Here is a 17,727-nt window from a genome sequence, read left to right as displayed (position 1 = left end):
CAAAGCATTTCCATCCATCAATCCATTTTCCGTCACGCTTATCCCAAGCTGGTTCGTGAGGGGTGCTGGTGCATATCTCCAGCTGTCTACAGGCGAGAGACAGAGTACACCCTGGACAGGGTGAGACAAACATAAAGACAAACAGGACAAACAACTATTCACACACATGCTCAAACCACAACAAAGCATTTTCACATGGAAAAATAATGCTGATATCATAAGGGTTTGGGAATTATTCTTTTTTATCTTTTTTTTATTCAGTAAGGGAAGATGGCAAGTGTGGGGCAAAGGTTCCCTACCAGGATATCACCAGCAGAAATACAGCTGAAACATATAATGAATATGTTATTGTAATATTGCCCTCACCTGCTTATATTAAATATAATATTATATATATATATATATATATATATATATATATATATATATATATATATATATATATATATATATATATATATATATATATATATATCATCCCAGCGCTGATATATATATATATATATATATATATATATATATATATATATATATATATATATATATATATATATCTATATATATATCAGGAAATATGAATTACCATTTTTTCTTTGTTTTATCAGAAAACTCTTACACTTGTTAAGTTACAATGGCAGATAAATACTAATGTGTTATTTTTATTTATCAGCTGAAAATTGAGAACTTAGGGGGTAAACATTGTTATTTTTTTATATAGTATTATTTGTGTATGTTAGACAGTTTCTGTGTGGATTTCATCAACAGCAATTAAAGTCGTTCAGAGGTTTTGTTTTATCCTTTTTGCTAATAAAGGGTGGTAGAAAGATATCAAAAATGTCAAAAAAAAAAACATAATTAGAATATTTATATTCTAAGATTAAACTAAAATAGTTTTAGCTGGTACACCTTAGCCCATTTAAACAGAGCTTGCCTACATTTTTCTAAAGAACAACTGGTATCTATTTATGTCAATATGACATGACATGATGACTTTGTTGACAGCTCCTCTACTACAGCTTCAGTTGTCTTGTTATTTAATTTAGTATCACTTCCTTTTATCTTTGATAGAAACACTTTCATATTACCTTTGGTATGTATAACAAATGTTCGATAAATACACACTGAGTACTGACAGAGCAGAAGCAGATACACAACAACAAAAAACAAAACTCCAACTACTTTGAAATCAACTGTGAAGAGATTTCTTTGACAGCCTTTGACATAGATTTGTTTTCATGTTTAAACTCTGAAATCACTAATGGCAAACCACTGTGGCTATGTCGCATGACAGGAAACAGGTGGGGTAGCAAGAGAACATGCTGTTACTGTCTAGCACTATGTGATGTTAATGGGACACCAAGGAGCCAGTCTGCAAGATCTGTGAGCATTAACAACAAGTCCCTTAACTACAGCGCAGCAACAACCACAGCACTAAAATCCTGCAAAGTGCAGGTCTGTACCAGCAACACGTACCTGGGTAGAACTGAGGTATGTCAAGCAAGATGTTCTTAAACAAGACAATAGTCTTTGGGTTAGAGGGCAATCTTTATCATAGTACAGAAGCAGATTATTGCACCGAAGTAAAATGGTGTATTTAGAAAAAACTTGAATTTTTCATCTTTAATTGTTAATGAGTAAAAGCTATCTCCATTTTGTTTCTGTAAATGATTTTGTGCTTTTCTAAATATCTTTCTAAACTAGATAAAGATCCAAATAACAAATACAACTCAGACTGGACATATTTGTTTGGTGAAAGAAGCTATTAAAAACAAAGACATTGGGAGAGTAAGCTATATATAAATGTGCTCCACTGAGTTTCAACCTTTTCCCCGGTTGGCCGGTCTTAATTTCAGTGTGCGAGGGCCGGCCCTCCTTAAGTCATACCGGTCCCAACACTTACTCTCCGGCCAAAACACCTACCTGTGACGGTACTTAACTCAAGGAGCTCAAGAAGTAATACAATGTTAACTAATTAAATGATGCATGCAGTATATATAGCCCTTCCTTGTCATGCACATCCTTGTGACGGCCAGCATATGGTGTAATTGTCTATTTCTTCAAACTGTAAAATCCTATTTCTTCATTTGTAAAATCCTTGCAACAAACTAAATTACAATAAAACTATTTTTTTTTTTTTGTTTAAACCAAACCACAATGTTCCTCTTATATTTGGAGAACTTATGTTCGAATATTTTTCAAAAATATGTTGCGGTGCATTATGGGGTTTTGCATCTAAAGGCTAACATTTTCCATCTTACGTGCATTGTTGCCAGGTTGAGATGTTGCCCAATCTGGCTGTTTAGGATGGCCGTCTATATCTTCAAGTGTACTAATGTGTTTGATATAAATATAGAAATTTGTTTGACAGCAACCAGGTGGCTGTCATGGTGTTAGAATTTTAAGATGGCATCTTTAACTAAAATTCACATCTCTATAGGACATATTTGGGAACCAGTTAATTCAAAGACATCAACAGAGAGTTTGTGAGGAGGCACAAAGAGTTTGTCCTGAAACTTCTCTGCAAGGGTGTTTTTTCCTTACAGTTTATTATAATGACAATTTTCGGCTGGGTACTCATGTTAAAGCAACACCTATGTTCATATGGGGCAAGAAAGGAGGCCCTTCTGCACAATTTAAGAATTTTAGTGAGGCTCATATTAAAAGAGCAGTTGAAGGCTGCAGGCGGCAAGATGAGGCACTCTGGTTAAATAACAGGAGAAAGAGGAAAGCTATCGAACTGTATGAAGCTAAAGGATACAAGCTAAATGATGCATTAGAACAAGCTAAAGCTAACCAATGTTACCTTGCTAAAATGGTTGTATACTCATTAAACCCAGTGTACAATGATTAAATGGTTAAAGAAATAAGTTACAATATTCTTGGTGGTTAACATGCAACCAATGCCTCATCTCCCTAGCAAATCCTTCACGACCTTCTATCATTCCGTTCATACTCAGTAAGATTGGAACCGCTTCCAAGCAGGTAGAACAAATACTAATGTTCCATTTAGGTTACAAAGGAAAAATCCTAAAAAGCAAGTTAAGCTGTCCCAAAAGGCATTGGATTGGTAATAATAGGACAGGGTGGGTTGTCACAATACAAAACTTCTATCAATGCAGAAAGTATATGCATAAAGTTTGTGCATTAGTAAGAAAATCCAATTCTGAAAATAAAAAAAGATTTACATCTATTAAACACACAAAAAAATTTACTAAGCTGTTGAAAAATGTTTTTAAATTCAAGACTTTGTCACTCAATTCCATGAATTTATTGGATGAATAGCACATATAAAGCCTCTTTTGTCCTATTGCATAAATGTGCAATTTGGTCTTATATGGAGCAACAAAAAATGCTGTTTTCTACATTCTACTTTTGCCTCTCTCAGAGTTTTATATTTGGTTAGCTATGATTTCCAAGTTACAAACACATTGGCACACATGGTTTCTGTGGATAATCAAGAGCATTTGTTTATTCACTGAACAGTTTGAAGAGCATTCAGGATAATTTTCCTTTGAGAAAAGAAAATTCCCTTCATGTTTCAGCTGTTCAGCTGTTGATTAGATGTGAAGCTGGATCATTTTGAGGCTCGGTGCCCTGGTACCAATGGTAGGTGTCTTAAAGAGTCTCAAGATGCATGATAACACTGCCATCAAAATGTTTGGAGGTTTTTCTCTGACCATGAAACCTTTCTCCAGAGATCTATTGTTTTGTCAATGGGAGTGAAGAAATGTCAGTCAAGCTTCAGGATAGTTTTGGAGCTGGTGCCTCTTATTTGTTGGCACTGAGTTCATGTTCATTTTCCACTACTTTTACTGTACATGGTGACAATGTTATAGTATCTCTCGGTCAATGATACACTAAGGCCTTATGATCCTGGTAACTGTACAACCTGTTCAAATTTTGGCAAAGGTGTCTTATCATAAAAGCACTCGCTATTTTTTCTTTTACAAAACAAACTAAAGTAACTTGGCCTGAGCCTCAACCTACTGTAGTTGAAAATGCTCAGGCAATTATTAAAAGCTATCCAAAGAAGCAAACCTTTATAAATGACCTCTACTACTGTACTTTCCAATGAGTAATCAAATAGGCTTGAAAGGCATGTCTTCAGGGTATGACTAGCTAAACGTATTTGTCAAAACTTTAATAGGGGTATATATGTAACTAAAGCATATGTACTTTCTGCGGAGGATGAGGAGAGCCCACTTGCCCCCACCCATCCTCACCACCTTCTACAGAAGCACCATAGAGAGCATTCTGACCAGCTGTCTCACTTTGTGGCGTGGAGGCTGCAAAGCCACAGATTGGAAGAAGCTCTTCCCTCAATTTCATCCCAGCGCTGCATGGCCGAACCCATAAAATCATCAATGACCCTTCACACCTCCACTATTGACTGTTCTCCCTGCTGCCCTCTGGGAAGAGGCTTCGTAGCATTTAATAAAGGTCCAGCAGATTCCGAAACAACTTATTTTCCAATGCTATGAGATTGCTGAATGTTGAAAAAAACTCTAAATCATGTCACAGACATCAGGCATCAAACTGACCATATCAATTTGTTCTTTCGCACCATGTTTTTTCTCCCACACTGTTTACATTTGATCACTGCTGCACATTAAGGAAATGGAAATGTCATGAGAGCCGTACAAAACAAAATTTAATTTTGTATAAACTCTGTGTATACAAAAAAAGACCGACAGTGGCGTTGGATGTAGGAGTTTGCCCTGAAATCGAAGGGTTGACGGTTCAAGCCCCAACTCCGACCTTCAGTGTCGTTGTGTCCTTGGGCAAGACACTTCACCTGCATTGTCTACTGATGGTGGTCAGAGGGCCCGGTGGCGCCAGTGTACGGCAGCCCCGCTTCTGTCAGTGAGCCCCAGGGCAGCTGTGGCTACAATGTAGCTTGCCACCATCAGTGTGTGAGTGTGTGTGAATGGGTGAATGAATGTAGTGTAAAGCGCTTTGGTCAAGTCTCCTAACTTGAATAAAGGCGCTATATAAGTACATGCCATTTACCATTTACAAAATGACAATAAATGTTGTCAAGTCTAAGTCTAACTACAGCTACATCTGTTCTGACAATCTAGAAATAACTGTAACGTTTTTACCTTATTTTAATAGTTATCTAGATTGGCTATATGTAAACTTCTAAATGGCCCTAAATGTTTTTTGTCCTTTGCATATTTTCCAACTGCATGTGCAAAAATAAAAAAAACTCTTTGTTTTATCAATGTTTTTCAATGTAGAACTTTATATACTGTTCATATGTATAAGGCAACTGTGGTGGGACGAGTCAGTTTGTGAAAGATCCTAATTTCCAACATTCAGTAGCTTGAGGTCTTAAACAAATGCAATATGACTGAATTAAATCAATATAAAGTTGGGCTGAAAATAATAGACATAAAGGTTTGGCAAAAATCTTTTTCTTCTTTGAACGGCTTGGAATATGAGTAGGTATTGAAGTACACATGAAAAAAGCTTTTACCCAAATAGACTTCCAGAGTCACACTGGGTAGCATGAAATATAAATTATTTTCAGTTGAGCCACAAAGGTATATCATCAAAAGAATAGCTTGCTCTTGTCTTTCTACATTTTGGAGATAAATAAATAAGTCGAGAAAGATAATTTCCGTACATGTGCAAATATACAGTTGTGTATGAATGTTTACATTAAAGAAGGTCAAATAAATTGAAATTGAAATTGAAAAAATGAATTATAAATAAAATGCAAGAAAATGTAAATCATGACATTGATTTTGAATATATAAAATGCATATATGAGAAATAATAATTAAGAGATAAACAAGCCTGGTGGAGCTCTTGAACTAACATTTTGAGAAATCAGGTGCTTTCTGTAATGTTCAATAAATGTTCAGACTTCTGCACCTGTTGACAGGAATGTTGATTTATATTCAAAAACAATATCTTATTTTACTACATTATCATTTAGTAAATTTGTATTTTTCCAATGTTGTGTTATTTGAATTACTAGTGTGGATTTATCATTTTCCTCAATGGTAAGGTATGTAAATTTTCAAGCACCATTGTATTTGACAGGTTGCTTCGTAAAATACCTCGCTCAGCTCCTGCCTCATCCCTCCTTTCCATCAGCAGGTAGCGGGGACTTTCAGGGAGAAAAGGTAGGACACACAGCTGCAGCAATGACGGAAATGCCAGGAAAGTGAACAGGTAGTTCCACCTGGACTCCTGCAGTTGGAACATGAACACAAAATTGACATCAAAGCCTCAGAAACAGAAGAGCTACCATGTATTAAACAGACATATTGACATTAATATATTGAAGAACTACGTATTACAATGGTTACTACTCAACCAAACAAATAAAGTCCAGTTATAACTGGGTTAATAAACTAATGAATAAAATAAAATAAAGACATTCTCACACCTATCAGCACCTAGTTTCAATTTATGATGCATGATTAACAGGGAAATCTACACTACCAAAGACCAAAAATGTGACAGAGTTCTGCAACAACTACGTAATCATATTTCCTGCAAGAGAAACATTAGTGCTGTATTCACCCTATTACATTCTTTTCATTGCTTGTCTGAATGGAGAGACAAGATTTATTATTTTTCCTCCCACACAGCATCATAAGTAAACCATGACCTGTGCATTTTAACACCGACATATACGTACAAATCCAATTTGACTTATGAAAAGTGCTTGCAAATGCAGTGAAAAAAGCCTATCAGTTAGAAATATTACTTTGTATAACAAAGCCATTAATTATGTTCCTCAGTGATGCCCCTCTGAGACGCTTGATGGAATATAGAGGAAAGAATCTATTGTCTCCAACTGAGAAAGCCTGACGCCTCCGTAGATCCTAATCCTAGGAGATATTCTATACACTTTACTGTTTGTTGATGGTATCTTGGTTAACAGACAAAGAAATGTTTCAGATGCTAAGGGAAAAAAAAAACTTATACCAGAAAGGAATGAAGTACTGTAGTTAAGTTAAACAATTGTTTTTTTGCTCTTCAAGCATTAATATAGCTGTCAATGTGTGGTATCTACACACAGTATTGGTGCGTTCACTTTGGATGTATTTCCAACAAAAAAGTTGCCACATTCGGGTACTGTCCTTTGCTTGACATAATGCCAGCAATTTGCATGTCACATTACAGCAATTTAAATAGTGGAGACAAACTCCCCTTCTGTCTCTTCACTGCGTCACTGAATCTTAGGAGCTTCAATCTAATCATATAGGGTATTTTAGTATTTATAGAGATTTTAAAATTATAATGTTTAAAGGCAAATTAGAAATTAAAAGTTAACAATAAAAATGTGTTTAATTTGGATAAAGTTTAGGTGAACGCTGACCCCTCTTGTTCATAGGTCAGTATTGGTAGCCCTTCCTATGATTCAATAGCCATGAAGTAGCCCTCAGCCTTGAAATGGTTGATGACCCCTGCTTTAAAATCTATGCAAACTTGTTAAAAATAGAAATGAGAGATCATGCTGGATGCACAACTGATTGACTTACTGTGTTGCTTTACACTCTGCTCCCCTAGAATAAAATGTAAAAATAATTTTGGCAAACTTTACAAAAAGCTCTCTGGCAATAACTTCTCACTGGGCTTGTCCCCTTACAGACCATTCTGCAGTCTTTTTTTCTAGTTGTGTTTTCTTTTTATTTAATGTAGATTCCATAATATTTTTCGGTTAAAATGTGATGTTTTGCTTTAAAAGTATTATGCAAAGCTTGGTCAAGACATGGGGCATTGGGGTTGTTCAGTGACAATTATTGCAGCTTTGCTCTGTTCGCATTGAGGAAAGGAACATTGAACTTCTTTTACATTTTTATGATTTTACCCAATCAAATGTGGGACATGCTTCGGTTTGTGAGACAGCGGAACAGAGGTGAAAATTGTTGTACTGCCCTGGATAAATTTGACATTTGGTCACCCTGACACCAAGTCTCTAACTCTTAATACTTAATTTTTATGGGTTGACTCAATTTAAATATTTCAAGTCATCAGCCAGGACATACTGATGAATGCACAGCTATTGGTACTCACTTTCACAGGAGTTTTATGACTCTACTCAGAGAACAACTCTGGAAGTTATTATTTTTGAAAGGGATTTATAGCCTTATACTATGTTGTATGTTGTAAACTGTTGTATACTGAAAAGAGAAGCTATTTTCTTTTTTCTGGCAATAATAAGTCTTGTTCAAATAATGTAAAACCCAGCACGCTTTGATAGAGAAAATGAAAACACCAGGTGAGCCACATCTGCTCTGTGTCCAATTATTGTAGGTTAAGTGTGTTTTTCTTTTCACATTGGGTCAATCTTAATTAAAGCACATTGTAAGCTTCTGGTTTTTTAAGTCTGCTTTGTGACAAACCTATTTAAGCTTTACCATGCCACGCTGAGATACAGATTCCCCCTCATCAGTAGCTGCAAATCTCTGCAGTTCTTTCCATCTTGGCCTAGCCTGATACCTGGAAAATGAACATTTCTCAGGAGCTATTCTATTAATGGCTAGAGAGCCAAACACTGTAGAATGTCCACAAGGTAAGAGCCTGGTTAGTAAATGCCTTTGGAAGACCTTATTTAGGCATCTGCTAGGATCAGAAGAAAAGCCTATCATCCATCTGCCTGCAGCTGTTTGTGATGAATGTCACCTTCTCCATAAGCCTATTTTGCTGATGGTCTGTCAGAGGAGCAAAATGACAGTTGGGCCTTGCAGATGTGTGATGCCACTCTTATTTGGAGAAAAATGTGTTAGGATTCACAGAGAATGATGGGGGATCAGATATTTTGTTATTGTTAAGTACAGGGCAGATGCATAAAGGAATTTTAGATTTAAAATAGAGCATTTCTGCTAATGGACAAGGAGATTAAATGCTGACTGTCTCTGGTCAGTCATCCAACAACTTTGACCCTGTTGCTGTTACAATTACAAAAAGTAATTCAATTGTCTTTATTATATTAGTGTCAAAGTGCTAGAATGGAAATACGGTATGGAGTTTTTTAATGTGAGTTAAGCCATATTTGTCAACAACTGTGCAATTTCTGGCAACATGTGGTGGTAGGATAATGGTCTTGATATACACTATATTGCCAAAAGTATTTGCTCACCTGCCTTGACTCACATATGAGCTTAAGTGACATCCCGTTCCTAATCCATAGGGTTCAATATGACGTCGGTCCACCCTTTGCAGCTAGAACAGCTTCAACTCTTCTGGGAAGGCTGTCCACAAGGTTTAGGAGTGTGTTTATGGGAATTTTTGACCATTCTTCCAGAAGCGCATTTGTGAGGTCGCACACTGATGTTGGACGAGAAGGCCTGGCTCTCAGTCTCCGCTCTAATTCATCCCAAAGGTGTTCTATCGGGTTGAGGTCAGGACTCTGTGCAGGCCAGTCAAGTTCATCCACACCAGACTCTGTCATCCATGTCTTTATGGACCTTGCTTTGTGCACTGGTGCACAGTCATGTTGGAAGAGGAAGGGGCCAGCTCCAAACTGTTCCCACAAAGTTGGGAGCATGGAATTGTCCAAAATGTCTTGGTAAGCTGAAGCATTCAGAGTTCCTTTCACTGGAACTAAGGGGCCAAGCCCAGCTCCTGAAAAACAACCCCACACCATAATCCCCCCTCCACCAAACTTTACACTTGGCACAATGCAGTCAGACAAGTACCGTTCTCCTGGCAACCGCCAAACCCAGACCCGTCCATCAGATTGCCAGATGGAGAAGCGCGATTCGTCACTCCAGAGAACGCGTCTCCACTGCTCTAGAGTCCAGTGGCGGCGTGCTTTACACCACCGCATCCGACGCTTTGCATTGCACTTGGTGATGTATGGCTTGGATGCAGCTGCTCGACCATGGAAACCCATTCCATGAAGCTCTCTGCGCACTGTTCTTGAGCTAATCTGAAGGCCACATGAAGTTTGGAGGTCTGTAGTGATTGACTCTGCAGAAAGTTGGCGACCTCTTCGCACTATGCGCGTCAGCATCCGCTGACCCCGCTCCGTCAGTTTACGTGGCCTACCACTTCGTGGCTGAGTTGCTGTCGTTCCCAAACACTTCCATTTTCTTATAATACAGCTGACAGTTGACTGTGGAATATTTAGGAGCGAGGAAATTTCACGACTGGATTTGTTGCACAGGTGGCATCCTATCACAGTTCCACGCTGGAATTCACTGAGCTCCTGAGAGCGACCCATTCTTTCACAAATGTTTGTAAAAACAGTCTGCATGCCTAGGTGCTTGAATTTATACACCTGTGGCCATGGAAGTGATTGGAACACCTGATTCCAATAATTTGGATGGGTGAGCAAATACTTTTGGCAATATAGTGTATATGAAGCACCCTTGAAATTGATCTGAGCTTCTTATAGCATTTTACAAAGCCTTCATCAGGTATCACCCCAAAAAATGCACATACAGTAAACAAAATGACTATAACTGAAGCCCTTTTTAGATAAATTGTGACCAGTCCTAGGCTAGTTCAGTTGTTTAAAATGGGTTATTTTTGTTTTGCCCTGTGAGATCGCCACTTTTGAAACTAGTGAAGCCTCTCCCATTAAACATTCATTGATCCCATGTTGGTCTGGTGAATAAAGAGCTAATCCAACACTTTAAATGCAAAATTATAAGTCCTGCAATAATAGTAGTATCCAGGTAAAACAACTTTATTTTTTACAAATGTCTTTCACTAACTTTTTCCTTCTCTGTATTGTAAATGCTCAGTGTGATAAATTCTAAAGATTCAAAATTCCCACAAAAATTACCTGTTTTGCAAGATTATAGTACATTTTAGCACACAGATGTTTAGAACATCTGGTTAAAAATAAATGTTTTGTTCAATATTTCAGTTCCATAAATCTAACTTAGATATAGGTGATTCAAGTTTGCATAAAAGTGAATAAATATTGCTTCCATTCATGCATTTGCATTTCAGAAAGCTTCCAGAGGTGTTAAATAGTTGAAGCAGATTTGCGCGTCAAAAAGTGGTAGATTCATTTCATTTGAGAATGTAGATTTAAAAAGTATGTAAACACAGACAAATCATCAGAAATAGTAGCTCAGGAAAGCCCCTGTTCCTGTTCAGAATGATATGTTTCTACATCCAACAACTTTAGGTTCAGTCACACAGGAATATTTTCAATATCCTTCCAAGTGTAAAATCAAGTCCACTGACTATCTAACATAAAATTAATAAGATTTTCTCAATAAAACTACTAATCAACCCTTTTTTATTTTTTATTTGCGCAACTCTTTAAAGCCATTGACTGATGTAATGGAGAACACAGGGTATAAATAAAGCTCATTAAGGCTCCTAAACGGAACTTTTGTCTTTTTCTGAAGCATGCTGACAGCCTGGGAACCCCATGGGCAATTAGTGACAGATTGGCTAAAGGCCTGCTCCTGCAAAACCTAAATAAACATGCTCCTCTACTGGGAGAAGGTCAGACGCTGAACATCAAGGTTACTTTAATTATCATTTGTCATGGCTTATCACAATTTCACACTCGACAACAAATGACATCTTGGACCAGCTCCCATTAGCAGACACTGTCATCGGGAGGAAACCTGATGGAGTCTCCATAAAGGCCAGCACGAAGCATGTCAATGCATTCATCACACATCATCCCTTGCGTAACAGCTAGAATGAAATGGGGGGGGAGCATGTTGCACAATAAATCAACAGCAAAAACGAGCATGCAACATCTATATTATATTTACGAAGGTTGCGGTTGAAACAATAAGTTTGTAAATATCTTTAAATATATATTTAAAATGATTCCCTTCTTTTGCTATAAGTCAGACCTGGAATGAATCTGTAAATGAGCTTAATCAGTCTCGAAATTGTTTAAAAACTTTAAACTTTAAACACACAGTCCTTAGTATTGCCCTATGATTGAACGGTGACTTGATCAGTATCTACAAAGCCTCATGCCCTATGACTAGTGCACACCATAGGCCCCCAGTCTCCCTCCAACATTGCAACAATAAGCAGGTATAAAAAAATGGATAATTATAGAGTTTTAAAAAATACTCTACATGGAGACAATTTCTGTTCAGGAAACATCCTTGGATAAAAATGCAGCAGCTTTTCCTTCCCCAGAGAAAGCTCCACAGCAAATTAATTTGAAAAATCTGCTCTGTAGATATAGAGATAATTCACATCCATCAGGCCATCTGGATGGGCACTGGTTTATTGGCGTATTGTAAAAATGGGGTTTTATCCAAGATTCACTGGACGGAAAAGATGTTTGTCACTCCTATTTCTAAATGCTGGAAGAGTACAAATGTGAAGTTGTAGGTTTGCATTGTGTACATTAGTGACAAAGTTTAAACGTCACACAAAACATTAAGCAGAAAAGGGCTTTAAAGTCTTTGAATTGTGTTTTCACATGACATCTCTACATAAATACAAAACCAACATAAAATACTTAAATTTCAGAATTTACAGAAGAACACACATCAGATTTCTGGATATTTGTTCAGAGTCTTAATGTAAACAATATTTTTTCATGTGAGAGAGTTCACTCTATGTTGTAATATGTACATTCGAGGAATTAACGATCTGAACATGCAGTTGCTGCTACAATGCAGACGCTGTCTGTCTGTCATGTTGAAGAGAGAGCTAAGCAAAAATGCAGAGCTCTCAATTTACTGGTCGGTGTATATTCCTACCCTCACCTACGGCCATCAAATCATGACCAAAAGAGCAAGATCCCGGGTACAAACCGCCGAACTGAGCTTTCTCTGTAGGGGGGGCTGGGCTCTCTCTTAGAGATGAGCTGAGGAGCTTTGTCATTAGCAAGAGGCTTGTTGTAGAGCTGCTTCTCCTCCACATCGAAAGGAACCAGCTTAGGTAGCTCGGACATATTATTTCGGACGCCATCTGGAAACCTCCCTCAAAAGATGTTCCAGGCATGTTCCACTGGGAGGAGGCTAGGAGGACGACCCAGGACAAGATGTAGGGTCTATGTCTCTCAGCTGGCCCAGGAGTCCATTGGGCTTCCTCCAGCAAAGAGCATTCGCAAAGAGCCCTTGCCACTCAGTCCCAAATAAAGCAGAAGATGACGGTTCTGAACATTTTTTATATCATTAGATTGAGGAAGAGGGATCTGATTAAACATAGAGAATTTCCCCATTTTGGGACAAAAAAGGGATTTTCTACTCTATTCTATTTTATTCTAAATAATATTCACAACACTTCCTAAAATGAATAAACTTGAGTTGGCACTGAGTTTGGCTGTTAGTCTTGCATTGGAATATACATTACCATAAGGCTTGTTTCTTAGATTAAAATTACTGTTTAAAAGGTGGCCTTTAAGCAAGGCAACATTTTTGTACAAAAATGTAATGGTCTAACCTTAACTGTTGTGTTTTTATTAACTGTAAGAAGAAAATCACCATTATCAATAAAATAAATGACTTGGAATCATCAGCATGAGTATTATCTGGCAGTGTAACAGAATTGTTTTCTTTGTGCCAAGGAAAAGCCCAATAGATATCCCTTTACAAGTGTAGGATTACAGCTTTCGCTAAAACCCTTCACTTGATATTTATATGTCTAACTACTTTTCAATTGCCCCTAAAAAGCCTGGTGCTTTGCAAATCCTGGGTAGAATTTTGATACATTTGTGTACTCTGGTATTTTCACTTTCACAAGGCTTTGGTCCTACACCTTAGAGTTTTTATGTCCAAAACCAAATGTTCATTCAATAATATTTCAAAGGAACTATCCCTGGTCCTGTAAAGAATTAATTCTAAGCTCCGCCCCTGACTGTTTGTTTCCCCATGAGAAACCCTCCATCTTTCCAAATGCAAAAGACAAAGCAAAATCTTGCTAAATCAGAAGGTAACACACAGCAATGAGCTGCTGATACATTTTTTTAAGTTTTATATCTAGCAGAATTACATTTCGTTTCCAGTCCAAATCTAGTCTGGCAAAGCTATCCGCCTTGACTAAGTTGTGCCAACATTTACTATTTACTATAGGCTATTTCGCTTTATCTAATTTGTCTGAGTATTCCGTCACATAGACAGTCTAATTGAAAGACTCAAGGAATCCCTGCTACCTGTTATCTGGTGGTAGAAGCTAAAAATAAAAAAAAATTTTTTAAGTTTTAAAAGTATTATTTTAAACTGTTCCACCATAGGTCATTAGGAAAATATTTAAATGCAGTGACAAGTGCCAGCGGGGAGCAGAAATACCCGCCTCAGTACGGATGCATTCCCCTCGAAAAGAAGGCAAAATCAGAGTATATAACCTTTATGATTTGTTTTCCATAGTGAGCTTAGTTGTGAAGTCTTAAAGATGAAGTACTTTAAGTAGGTGACTGTAATACGGTGGATCTGAGTTTAAATCACAGTCGCCTTAGGAAGGGTTTGGATAACAACTTGCTGTGGTGACCCCTGAATCATGGCCAATGTCATATCGATTCAAACATATAATCTTTAGTTTCTTTAAGGGAGTATTTAAAAAAAAAAGAGGATTGGGTAAACAAGTTTTAATTACCTGTACATTTTCTCTATACTTACTTTTCTAAGTCTAAGGCATATTAAACATGCGACTAAAAAACCCATCACCACCTCCAATGCCCACCCCAGCCGATCCCATTTTGGATAATTTGCTCTTTCTCAGATCTTGTGTGCATTCTTCGTGTGTTTTTCTGATTTCATAATCAAAGAGGCCTGCCGGGGAAGACCTACAGGGAACCACCTATTTTTATGTGATCAAAATAACTGTAATAATTAATCCCTGATTTATCAAAAAGCCCCTAACAGCCTTCAATTTATACATGGATTTACTGAAACCATATCTATATTATGAAATATGTTTATATTACATACATAGCAGCTGAGAAAACATATGCAAAAAATCCCATTTCTAAAGGCTGGAGTGGGAACCTTTGTTTTCAATGTGTCTAGCACACCCATCTGATGCACAAGCAGTATCACATGCGTTGGTCCACTGGGGGTACTCAAGCTTGAAATTCTCCTGTCAATGCAACCCATGTTTAAATTGCACTAAATGTTGCATGTTAAATAGCACATGTTAAGCTTTGAAAACCAATGCTTAGTGCATAGATCTACTGCCATAGTTCTGGTGTCAGTTTCAGAAATAGAACGCTATATTCTGTTTATAGCAAATGTTAAACCTTTAAAGGCAAAATTATGTATCTTGTTGCAATATATTGTTTGTATTATTAAATATATCAAATTGTGCTATAATCAATGTTCATGTATTGTTCTCACTTCTAAAGCAGTAGTTTTAAAAAAGAGCTGTACGGAATAAACTAAATGATTTAAACGTCAACCAAGTAAAAAAACAGTGCATTAAAACAATAGATATGTGTGAGAGTGTGTGAATGAGGGAATGACTGAATTTAGTGGAAAGCGCTTAGGTCAAATCCTCGGACTTGAAAAAGCAAGCACAGACAATTTACCATTTTTATGTGAGCTGCTTTGCTCATGTTTTTATATTCACTGACTTAGAAAAACATGTTTTTGAATTGAAAATGTTCATTTTGTCATTGTTACAATTCAGAACAGAGGAAGCAGTATTCAAGGCAAGACAGACAGCGGGATTATTCAACATTTTTTTATTTAAAACCAGCGGATCAGAGTAGCAGCAGCAAGGGCGTTTATCACAGGAAACTCTGCAGGAGAGAAACACAGGTTATTTACCATGTTAATCTGGTGGAGGATGATTCTCCATGTGAGTCACTAACCTGGTTTAACAGCTCAATACGTGCCCAGAGAACAAGGTAGGATCCAGCCAGTGGGCTGCCAACAAGATGCGGCATCCGCCAGTGTCAGAGGCCAGGTCAGGCAAACCGTTCAGATGGGAACAGGCAGGCTCAGTGGTTGACAGGCAGAACAGGTCAGGATAGGGTAATCAGAAACACCAAGGAACTCTAAAACAGTCACCACTGGCTAGAGAGAACAAAAACAATCTTGCTTGATAACTGGATGAGAGCACACTAAATAGAGGCAGGAGCAGGTGGATCAGATGAGCAGGGATTAGAAACTGGGCAGAGTTAGACAGGTGAATGGAGTTAAGCTAGTGATAATTGCCAAGATCATAACAATGCAAGGTTTCCATCCCAAAGCAAACACGGATCTGCTATGAGTTATGCATTACACACCGATGAATAAAGTTTTCAGTACTCCAAAAAAGCAAAGAACAAAAGCCTTCTTCTTTCTACTTTGGCAATTTTGGCTTTATTTCTTCAGTTTGCCCCTTGGTTACCACTAATCAGGGTTCAAAGTAGATTTAGCCATACTGCGAGAGGGAACCATCACTGTGGAGTCTAAAGCGCAGACTCTGAATTGAATCTGAGTTTAGCATGCAGCACCCAACCATTCCGCCTTATTTTCACCCATGCCACTGCTGCAATGGTCCATCTATGTTCATGCAGAATGTGCATCGCAGTACGCCAGGTGGGCCGCATGACAAAACAAGACGCAGCCGCATGGCTGATAAAACTTAGCTTGTATAACAGATTACAGCTAAATGATGCATTTTAAACATTTTTATAAAATGTTTTATTCACTCATCTCTTTAACGAAAACTCACACCCGAGTCGTCATGTTTTCGTCATTAGAGATCCATGTTTAGCTCGTCAGTTTTTGTTATCTTCATGAAAAAAGGAGTGTCAATGATATATTTTCGTCATCGTTCTCGTTGACAAAAACAACACTGTTCTGTGTTTTTTATATATTTTGTGAAGCATTTCTTTTCTCTTAGTTAGCCTACACCTAAAATTAATCTTTGTCTCCCAGCAAAGACATTGACACAAACAAACACAATGTTCAAACACAATCAACAAGCATTACTGCAATGCCTAGACATTTTTCGTCCCCTTTGACCCACATGTAAAATGTTCTAGATCAACCACTGGGAACATGGCACGTAGAGTCCTCATGTACAAAGATTTCCTCTTGGACTGCCCTCATGTCCTAATGTGTGTCATCCAAATGCATTAAATCCAAGAAAAGCTGCTGCATTCCATCCTCAGCATGTTATTATCTGCATCATATGACACATCTGCTGATATTTCTAACATCAGTGGACGAAGATATTATTTCTTTGTTCTGTCCACAACAGATTGTGCTTATGCTACTGTCTTTGTTTTGTCCTTTGTCAACAATTGTTTTGCAATCCAGTCTTATGACTTACAGTTTACAATGGTCATGGGTTTAATAATATTATCCTAGGTGGATCAGAGATATAGTAATGGTGGATCAATTTATAAGGGGTTCAGCCATCTGATGGATGAATGAATGAATGGATTGTTCTTGTAATATTTGCTTAAATCCAAGCAAGTTGTGCCTTGACCACAAACTTGTTGTAATAAAAACATCTTAATCTTCAAGGCCCTTTATGCAATACAAGCGTTCCACTGACTGCCTACCTTCACCTTCAAAATGGTGTTACTACTTCGATTTTGAATGAAACTTCATAGTTCCGGCATTTGTGACTGTGCCGTTTACACCTAAACAGTAAGTCTTGCTCACGATAACAGATGCAAATTGCAGTCAAAATTGATTTTGTTCATGTTAGAGCAGGGGCAGAGCAGGTGAAACTTGCTTAATTGTCAGCAGCGACCAGATTTGGTAATTAAATGTCCAACCAGACTGGCCCACTGTCAGGTGCTTTAAAATTGGGAGTGGCTTACTGTAGAGCAGCACTCGCTGCTAGCTAAAGAAAGTAAACTCAAAGAGATCAGAGCTTGCAAAT

The 17,727-nt window shown here is 37.6% G+C and overlaps 1 protein-coding gene across 10 annotated transcripts in view; it reads right to left on the bottom strand.

Moving 5' to 3' along the window:
* Positions 1 to 17,727, bottom strand: part of slc2a9l2 (solute carrier family 2 member 9, like 2) — a 177,462-nt gene that overhangs the window by 102,658 nt on the left and 57,077 nt on the right. For all 10 annotated transcript variants that reach the window (XM_038295565.1, XM_038295606.1, XM_038295545.1 and 7 more), the window contains exon 7: positions 6,069 to 6,201. In XM_038295565.1, coding sequence (XP_038151493.1) covers positions 6,069 to 6,201 — 133 coding nt within the window. The remainder of the gene's footprint in view (positions 1 to 6,068; positions 6,202 to 17,727) is intronic.

The sequence above is a fragment of the Cyprinodon tularosa genome, unplaced genomic scaffold (assembly GCF_016077235.1).
Source record: "Cyprinodon tularosa strain WSP-4 unplaced genomic scaffold, ASM1607723v1 ctg11, whole genome shotgun sequence".
NCBI classification, from domain to species: Eukaryota; Metazoa; Chordata; class Actinopteri; order Cyprinodontiformes; family Cyprinodontidae; genus Cyprinodon; species Cyprinodon tularosa.
This window is presented reverse-complemented; position numbering and strand designations above follow the sequence as displayed.